The following is a 10,106-nucleotide window of genomic DNA, read 5'->3' as shown; positions in this document are numbered from 1 at the left end:
TTTCACAGCACATTTTCTGGATTTAATTACGTTACATTTAGTCTCCTTTATAAAGCTGTGCTTGGGCATGGCTTTTCACAGGACCTAGGATGAGTTATTTTATTCTCCTCCATGCTTACAGGCTAAGCTCACCTCCCAATAATGAATCCCCATGATGTGGGCTTTAGCAGGGCTTCCCTGACAGTCATCCATCCCACGGGGTGGCAAACTGGGTGATAACTCATGGGGTGGCGAGGGCGATGGGGGAAGGGCTTTCCCTGGCTAACTGGAGGGCAGGACTTGAGGAAGATGCTACTGGTGCTCTGGATGCTGATGTGCCCGTGATGTTGAGTGCTGACACTTTCTGAGAGCACTCGAGCTTGTCGATTCATGTCACCCGCACCTCACTTCATCTTCTCTTAAGCAAGAAGAAAAAGGAAAAAAGGTAATTGCTTATGCTTATCAGCATGGATGTTAAAGTATCCCCTTGCAGGCTCTGTAACTTATGTGGTGCTGAGATGGCTGGAGCAGGGAAAGCATGAATGCCCACCTTTTCTGCCTCTCCCACTGCACGGGTGGCTGTGTTCTCCAACGCTAGGGCAATGGGACAGCAGCACAGCACGGGTGCCCATGCCAGTCTCACCAAGACTTTCCAAAGGCATAAGTGACTTCGGGTGCCTCAAGCATGGAGGCTCCAGCTGTAATGCTGGAGAAATGGAAGGATGCTCCCTGAGACTCCTTTAAAAAGCCTTCTGGTGGCAAATTATCAGCCTTCAGGCTAGGAGCTGGCTGCTCCTGGCAAGCAAGCACTGACTGCATGCCTCAGCTGGGAAACACGCTGCAGCGAATGAGAGGCGCTCTGGCAGAGCCTGTCCCTATATCTTTTTTCCTCCTGTTCATTTTGCTTTTGAATTTTCTCTCAACTCTGATACTTGAGGACTTGCCTGTCTGGGATGTTGCTGTCCCCCATCACAGTGGGCTGCTGGGCAAGAGCCTAAGGAGGTGACGGGAGCGGGATGGGCTCTGCCGGAGGTGCCAGCATGCTCAGAAAGCATTTTGCACTCGATTGCCTTCTGCTGAAATAGCCTGGCATTTTTGTTAAAAGATTTTTCTGCAAGGCTTGGAAAGAGTTTTGTGCAGCCGTGCCTAAGAGAGCAGGCAGGAGTGTTTTTCACAAGCAGCAGAGCTTGCTGTAGGTTTGCCTTTTAATCCCCTGACAGCGAAGGGAAAGAGCGAGCAAGAGATTGAAACCTTCAAATCCCACATTCAAAAACGCACCTTGGCAGCAGCCCAACCGTGCCAGGGCACAGTGCACAGCACATAGAGACGGCACCGTGGGCTCTGCAATGGCAGCTGCTGCCAGGCGCTGCCTGCGGTCCGGGGTCCTGCCTGGCCCTGGCTTTGGGCAGTGATTTACACCCGCTCCCAGGCACACATCACCTCCTCCACAGGGGTAAGACGGAGCTCAGCTCAGGTGACTTGTCCCTGCTTAATCCACTTAGAAAACTCCCCTCTGCCTTCCCCCAAGCTGCTCCAGCCTCTGTGCCTGTAATGTTTTGGAAACAGTGAAGGCATCATCAAAAAGCCCAGTCCAAGCCGTGAAAAGGCTCCCAGTGACTTCCCCCAGCCTTGAGCAGTGCTTCTCACCGCATCTTTAACCCTTCCCAGGATCCCCACAGGCTGTTCATTAGTCCAAGCCTCCAGTTTTCAAGGTTGCTGGGGGGTGTGGAGGGTGAAGGCACCCAAAAATTCTCATGGATGTGTCCCTTTTGAAAATCCATGCTGAGACTGTTGCTTGTTAAACATCGCTTAATGCCTTTCTCAAGCAGTTGTGGGTTGTTTCAGGAGACATCTCCTCCTCTTTCCTACTCCCTGTGATCCTGTCTCCTTTTCCAGGGCATCCTACAAGGCGGGGGGGGCAGGGTACCTTTTGGAGAGGTAAGCACCCGGACGCAGTCTCCCGTCACCCACACCAAGGGTGTGAGGTACATCCGTTGCCGCTGGGATTTGCAAGGCAGGCGCGCCGTGCTGGCCAGAGGCCGCGTCAGCGGAGCGAGTCCCCGAACACTGTCAGGTTGTGCTCCTGGATGTACCGCAGCAGGACGCGTGCCCGCCGGTCAATGGTCCGAAGCAGGGGTCTCAGGCCCTCGGCGCCGCCCTGGCTCTCCCAGAGTTCCCGGTCCACACGCAGCGACTCCAGCAGCAGGCTCTGCAACCTGCCCGACCGCAGCGTGGCCACCGCCGCCGCCGGGAAGCTGCAGCAGAGGAGCAGAAGACAGAGGGATGGAAGGGGTTACCCAGGGAAGGCCGAGCAGGGAGGAGGGCAGCAGCAGGACACCCAAGCAAAGGCCACCCAGGTGCTTCCAGAAGAAATGCATGTCCACCCAGATGAACACGGGATGAGGAGCCTCCTGTTTAAAACTCTGCCCATGGCAAGCGTGCAGGACAGCTCCATCAGGAACGGATCCAAACAAGATCCAAATCAAGGGGTCAACAGCGTGCCAAATGCCTGATGGGCAGCAATGCAAGAAATGCTGAAATACCTGATTATTCATTATTTTTGTGCGGCTGCCAATTAGAGAGGGGAAAATAGGCTTTGGAGACTGCCGTCAGTCACCCAGAGCAGGACAAAGAGCCAGTTTCAGTGCAGAGGCATGTGTGACGGGTTTGTGAGCCCACCCACCTGCCCCATCCTGGGTGGGAGGTGGCCCCGCTTCACAGGGGTGCCCGACCAGGGAGGCCAGGGAAGGCACAAAGATGTGCACGTAGGGCTGGTGTCCATCCCGCGTGTGCAAGCTCCTCAGCCCTTGCCCGGGACATGCCCCCGGGAGGGTGTGCATCACCCTTCCTACCTGTCTATGCCTTGCAGAAGCCTGAAGTTGAGCTTCTCTTCGGGGTGCTGTGGCCTGCCTGCATTGTCAATGAACACCAGGCGGGACGGCGCACTCTTCCGGACCTGCCAGCAGGATGAGGAGGAGAAGTTCACTTACTGTGGGGAGTCACCAGTTTAGGTGTTTATGTTGGTTTTTTTGATGCATTGAATAATCCTGAGAGCATCTGGGGGCCATCAGCTGCCAAAGCCCAGGTCCCCCCGTGCCAAGGCACACCTCCCACCACAGACACCACATCACCATGGGACCTACGTCACCCTTGCTGCAACATCTGCCCTCCAAGTGCCTCCCAGGCACTTTCATCTTAGCCCTGGAGCAGCCCCTGGGGGGCAGGGGGACATACCAGGATGTGAACCAGGACCAGCTCCGCTGGGTTTCGGCACTTCTCGTGGAGCCTCTCCTCCACGCAGGGCTCGGAGGGATCGGGCTGAAACCCACAGCAGTAGCGGTCCAGGCGGTCGTGAACCTGCGGGAGACATTTGGGGACCTTAGCGGGGACAGGCGCCCGGGGGGGGAGGTCCAGTTGTAAATTTTGCTTGCTCAGAGGAAAATAAAAATTTCCTAAGGATCCTCAGGACATGGAAAAGCTGTGTACCCCCGTGAGCGAGAGAGAGAGAGAGGCAGGGAAGCATTCAGAAGCTGAACTGACTTGCAAAACCCCCTTGGCCTGGAGAAGAGGGAGACCAACAAAGGTGATGGTGACAGGCTTTCCTGCTGGAGTTCAGGCATCTTCTGTGCCTGGTACCTCTACACTCCATCTTTGCAGACAGCAAACGGGTCGTGCTTCCAGCTGAAACCAAGGGAAGATGTACACGGTGATGAATGTAAATAAACCCCAAAGCACCCAAAGAAACCTAGGCTTTGAAACCTCAAAAAGAGATTTTTTTTTATTTTCTTGGACTGAGTCTTGGTGCACTGGATGATGGTTTCATCCAGCTCCTGGCTCATATACATGCTTTCATCCATCCCTACAGGCAACCTAAGCAGCTCTCAATGGAAAGATGAATGGAAAAGCATCAGCAAGGGAAAAAGCAATCTGTGCATTATACAGAGCATGTCTGACATTTAAGTTAGGCCATGGTGACTTGTTTTAACTACATTTGTGTTTAATTATTTGGAGGCACTGCTAAGGCTCCGTGTAGTTGAGTCTGTCAAGCCCTTCCCTTCCTACACCAAATCCCTGCAGAAACCCCAGTGCTGCTTGGCAGCTTCCAGTGTTTCACCCGCACCCTCAGAGATATGAGGGAGTTTTAAAAGAAATAAATCTCTGTCAGACCCAGCTTCAGTAACCCTGCCTTAGTATTCACAAAGCTTCCTCAGCTATGTCAGAAGAAGCCAGCGCATCCTCTGCAGTGGCCTGTGGGGCAGACGGGACCTCACAGGCTGTCGACAGCTCTGGCCATGGCTGTGTGCTGCCACGGCCATGCAGGAGGGGTTGCTTCACCACCTCCAGCTCTGCAAGCCTGTTTGCAACATTACAACAAAAAACCCCCCCATATATATCTATAAAAAAAAATCTCCTTTAAAGATATATAAATATATAAAAATATATATAAATATGTATAAAAGAAATATATTTTTCATTTGGAGCACAAAGGCGTCCGACTTGCTTACTTGCTTGCTTGCTCGGGGTTGCTGGTGCCAACCTGGGAGCCAGGGCTCGGGGTGCAGAGAGGCTCCTGGAGCTGCTGGGAGGGCTGGAGCAGGTCTCAGGTGAGCCTGGGGCGATCTACAGGTGATGACTAGATGGAAGCCAAGTGACCCACAGTAGCTGCCTCTTCCCCTCACCCTGATAATTAGCAAAACTTATCAATTACAGACTGTGCTTCAAGAGAGAGTTCAGTTTGAACCCAAACACTAATCAAGCACCGGAGAAGATGCTGCAGGAAACACAAAGTTTGATTTCCGTCGCCATTACATTCATAACCCTTTGAGAAGCAAGATTAGTCCCACACCGGAGCCCCTTAACAAATCCCTCTGTTTCCTGAGGTTTAATGAAACACTTGGGTCAGAATTTCTCCATCAGGAGACCCACCAGTTAAAAGCGCTAGAGCATCTTTTGACACAAAACACATTGAAAAGAAAGAAAACCACATTTCCTCCACGCGTCTCCTTGGCCTGCCTACTGGAAAGCTCAGCACACCAGTTTCTCTCGCCTGCTACATTGTTTTCCAGGCTGCACAGAAGGTAAAGACAACCTGAGATGACTTACAGAGACATTAAATGTGCTCAGGCCTCCATTCACCCACCTGCGAGCACCTGTGAAACCAAGGTGGATCCATGCTGGACCCACAGAGGTGTGGGGTGGAGGCCAGACCTGGTGTCCAGGTGGAGCCACGTAAGATGGACCAGCCGGCTGTGGAGATGCTAAGAGCACCACTGACATGTTGATGAACGCTTCCTCCCCCTGGTCCTCCCATAGTCGTTTATATTAATTTCTCCTCACCAGAGCCTAAATGGCTTTAATGAACAAGACACCAGGTCTTACTGCTGGAACACAAATACGTGAGCCACACCTTCTCCCATCCAAGCTCAAAACCTCTGACAAGCTCCCCTTCAGCCTCTTTTTGGTCCCACACGAAGCTCAGCTGCCCCAGAGCATCCCCTTGGGTCTGACAGGACTTTCCAGACATGGCTCTGCTTGGGACAGCTTCCCCCAAGGAAAACTGCCTTCCTCTCCCCGCTGGCTGGGATGCGGGGGGCGCAGGGCAGGGGTGCAGCTGCAGGGCTTCAGAGCTGATGTATTTTTGGCCCTTTTTAAAGCATAGGACAAAGCCATCAGCAGGTGCTCCCTTTCTGCCAGGCTCAGCATTTTGCCCCCACTAAAGCTTTGCTTTGCTCCCCTATGGCAATCACCAAGAGAAATCAATATAGAAGCAGCCCAATTTTAAGGCTTATTGAAGAAAACAACCAAGATTTCAATGCCAATGTACATCAGGGCTCAAAGCTCGCAGCTTCTCCTTCCCCAGCAAGGGCTGTGAGAGGCTAAAGCCATTTCTGAAGGATGTTATTTCACTTCTGTAACATCCTGCTGACCTCATGCCTCTTTACCTTTACATGGCTTTTCCGCATGGGAAGATCCCATTGGAGTCATTGAGGAAAACCTGTGGATTGCCCTTGGATTTAGCATTGTGCTGCTTTGGCCCTCTGAGGGAAAGTCTCCTTAAAACTAGATACTTTGTCCTGGAGACTCAGCCTTTCCATTGCACTCAATGGTATTTTGGCCTGGGGAAGGGAAGGGGTTGGTTAATCTTCTCATTTCTCTGGCTGTTTCAGCTAAAATATTTCCAGTCCAGCTAGGACTGCTCCACCTCTGCCAGCCGTAGTCTGAGGTTATAAAGATTAATGGTCAGGCTTTGCCAAAAAAAAAAAAAGAAAGAGTAATGAGAACACATATCTTAATAGTCTTTTTTTTCCTTTCTTTCTTTCTTTCTTTTTTTTTTATTTAATACTTGCCCTTTCAGGCAGTTTCCCCTTGTCTGATAATCAAAGCTCTAGCCCCGAGGTGCCTAAACAGGTTTTTTCCATAGAAACCACTTCTGCCTCCTCACAGCCACCATCTAAGAAATGATAGCTCTCTGGGATGCTGTCGTAATCCCTCGTAGCAGCAGGGTATGATTTTCCAGACAGAAGATTAAGCACTATTAATCCCAAGGAGGAGGAGGAGGAGGAAAGCAGTGCCATACGAAACGGGCAGGGCACTTGATTTCCAGCACCAGCAGTGCATCCCCGAATTAAGTGTTTCAGCCCCCCTGGGGCTGATGCAGAACACGCTGCTTCTCCCTAGGGCTGCCTCGTCCCCGGCCGCTACTGGCATCCGCGCAAAGCGGAGCCAATGGAACCGCACGGGGGGAAAGCTCGGCCACGTGAGAGCGGGCTCATCGTGTCCAAAACCTGCCTGCGTTTCCCTGCAAGTCCCAAGCACGGACTGTGCTCGAGCCAAACTGCTTCTGCATAAAAACAGATCCCAAGAAACCGCAGCCTATGCAACCCCGCAGAGGAGAAGGAGACCACGGTCAGACAAGGCAGGCGCAGGAGGACCGAGGCAGTCTCCATCACCCCAGCCCTACCTGCAGGAGAAAGTCAAAGAGGGCCAAGCGGCTCCACTCGCCGCACGGGATGCTGGAGCAGGGACCGTCCCCGGCCGCCAGCATCAGTCTGCAGGGCTGCAGCATCTCCTGGTACTGCAGCCACCCCAGGGCACAGGAGTTCTGGTCATTGTTGGCGTCCTTCAGGTGCTGGAGGTCGGGCGCCCACCAGATGATGGGCCGTGGGGAGCCGTCAGTGTAGCTGTAGGGCAGGAGGTGGCTGGTGAAGCGCCGGGCCACGGCAGGCAGGCTGCGGTTCAGTCCCAGCACCCTGTCCAGGTGGAAGGCCAGCACCTCGTAGAGGTCCCCAGGGCGCTTGATGAGCCCGCAGTGCCCATCCTGGCAGTCCCCCTCCAGGCTGGCTGGTGAGGCGTCCCCCTTGGCATCCCCCACAGCCCGCAGCCCCACTCGCAGGACTTGTCCATGGGCCGGGACGCGGGTTTTGGAGACCACCCGCCCGTTGGCCAGCAGCTGCATCTTCTGGAGGTCATCATCGGAGAGCCACAGGGGAGCATCCCCCGTCAGCCCCCGCCGTTGCCTTCTGCCCCGGCCGGGGAGCCGGTCCTGCCATAGGCGAGCAGGGGGCTCAGGGGGCCTTTTGTTGTGGGCTCGTCCCCTGGATAGGGGGACAGCCACCTCCCACCAGGGGTTTGGGGGGGACGATGCTGGCAGCAGGTGGGGGGAGCGGTCTGGCGATGGGGGCAGGCGGGCAAGGGCCAGCAGGGCCAGGGCCAGCAGCACCCCGAGGGCTGCCGGGGCGGGCGGCTTCAGTACTGTCCTTCTCCACGGTCGCTGGGCCTGTGGGGAGAGAAAGGGAGAGCATTACCAGGGGTCCCCACGGGGTGCTATGGCCCAGGGATCCCCCAGACCTGTGTGCCCCCCGCCCCAGGCAGAGCTTTCAATAAGCTTAAATGGGTTTGCTTTGGAGGAGCAGCCCCTCTGCTTGTCTGCTGCCTGGGAAAGGTGTTCCCCAAGCGCTCACTGCCTCCGCGGCACTGTAGCAGGAGAGGTACGGCTGGTGGCATGATTTGTGCCAGAAACTAGCTGCAGTCCCTCCAGAAGCTGGGCAGACATTGCCATGTCTTCAGCATTGATGTACAGGATAACCTTATGGGCAATGAATTCTTCATGCTCAAATATTTTGCTTTAAAGACTCAAGAAATGAAAGAGAAAAAAAAAATAGACAAAACCAGAGCAAATTCCTGGCTGGATGCGAACGCTTCCCCATTCCTAAGAGGTTTTTATCTTCAGACCTTACTCCGGACACCCTCAGTGGCTCCTACCCCAGTTGCGCACCCAGCCCATAACCCGGATCCCCGCGCCCTTGTTCGGAGGACGTCTCAACACGTGCCGAGACACGGCCTCTGGAGCTCTGCCCATCGCCGCGTCCAGCAAAAGCAAGGGAGCTCCAAGTGCCAGTCGGGGGCTGTGGCAGCCTATGTTTAAAAAGGGTGCAAACTGCTGTATCATCTGAAACATAAAATATTCTGATTCCTAGCATGAAGGAACTGCTTTTAGATGCGTACTACCAAGTTTTGGTGTATATATCTTTATACACATAGATTTTTCTTCCTCCCACTTTTCGTCATACTTTCTACTCTGAAGGGGCTTATAAAAATTATATAGGCTGGAAAGGCAGTTACAAGTAAATACTGTGCAAATCTCCCTGCATTCCTAAGCCAACATATCTCTGCTTTGGCCTAAAGCAATCCCACTTGTACAGCGCCGGGGCTGCCCTGAGCACAGCACCTTCCCGTTCGGGGTGAGGTGGAGGGAAGCGAGGGGCAGCGCTGGGAGATCCTCGCAGCCCACCCCATCCCCGGGCCACACTGCACCCATGCCATGTTCACCCAGGCTCAGGAGGTCTAACACGCTTCGAGGGGCCGGAGCAGCAAAAGGCACCTTCGTGCCACTTCTCTGCTTTACAACAGACATTTCCAAGTGGCTCAAACCCACGTTGGAAGTCAAGGCAACGTTCAAGTGGATACATTTTTTTGCAATTATTTATTTTGGAAGCACAAGTATATCCATGGCAGACACAGTGGGACAATATATTGCCAAGGAAGGGATAAGAGACTGTTTATAAGAGGAAAAGCTTGGAAAAAAAAAGAGCTAAAAAGCCGGGGGGAGGTGAGAACCAGCAGCCAGAATGACTTCCAGAAAGCAGCTGGGCGAGCAGAAACATTTCCAGCCATGGGGCTTTTAGGACCGCAGGCTCCCGCCGGCTCCAGGGACCCACCACCAGCACGACTCCAGCCCCGAGAGGAGCTGCCCCAGGCGACCCCAGCACGTGAGCCCCTTCATAAGCTGATCCAGCACTATCCTAAAATCCATCAGGCTTTGTGCCCTCGCTGCAGGGAGGCTGCTTCAGACAGCCCCATGGTGAGAAGCCACCACTCTCCCAAGGATACTACATCAGCCAAGGTGGATGAGAGGAGCTGCAAAGCCACCAAGTCACTGGCAGCAGCCATGGGGGTTTTCCTTCGAGGTCTCCCTCTCAAGGACTGAGCAGATTTAATGCAGCTTATAAGAGGTAGCAACGATGCATTTGGAGTGATTCAGCTTTATAGCTCTCGTTTAATTGTTTCTCTCCTAGAAATACAATGTAGTGCTGCAAAATGTATCTGCTGAGCCAAATTCTTTATTCACACGCAGCTTACACTGGCCTCTGCTGGGAGATGGGGCTGTCTGGTGGGGGGCTTCGGGACCTGCTGAGGGACTCCCCATTTAACTCTCCCTTAAAGCCCCAGAGTGAAAAAGGAGCTATTCCAGGATGAGACTGTTCAGAGCGATGTCCTGTCCTAGATCATGGGCAGGGTTATTCAAGGCTTGGTATTAACTGTTCCAGACACCATACTACATGGCTAAACTATTGCCTTAGGCCCCTTTCTGGGCAGGAGATGAGCACGAATACCCCCAAGCAGCCCCGAGGGGCAACAGGACTTCTGGCAAGTGGCTGGTTACGATGCCTCCCCAGCTCCATCCCGCGTGGATGGGATAATGCTTTGCTGTGGGCCCATAGCCAACGCCAGCTAACACAGGTGGCACCCGAGCTCAGCTACCCAAAACCTTCACGCCCTGAATTTCAAGCAAGTCCTGCAGAGTGCAAATGCATGCTTGTTCCCAAGCACCTGCAACTCAGGTCTAG

The 10,106-nt window shown here is 53.6% G+C and overlaps 1 protein-coding gene across 1 annotated transcript; it reads right to left on the bottom strand.

Moving 5' to 3' along the window:
* Window positions 1-2,023: 2,023 nt before the first annotated feature.
* GASK1A (golgi associated kinase 1A) lies at window positions 2,024-8,338 on the bottom strand (the record flags this gene model as incomplete). The annotated part of the gene is made up of 5 exons (XM_082329410.1): window positions 2,024-2,234; window positions 2,832-2,935; window positions 3,214-3,336; window positions 6,941-7,522; window positions 8,255-8,338. The coding sequence occupies 5 exons, from the start codon at window positions 8,336-8,338 to the stop codon at window positions 2,024-2,026; spliced, it is 1,104 nt and encodes a 367-aa protein (XP_082185536.1).
* Between the last annotated feature and the right edge of the window lie 1,768 nt (window positions 8,339-10,106).

The sequence above is a fragment of the Platalea leucorodia genome, assembly GCF_965183815.1.
Source record: "Platalea leucorodia genome assembly, chromosome: 1".
Taxonomy (NCBI): domain Eukaryota; kingdom Metazoa; phylum Chordata; class Aves; order Pelecaniformes; family Threskiornithidae; genus Platalea; species Platalea leucorodia.
This window is presented reverse-complemented; position numbering and strand designations above follow the sequence as displayed.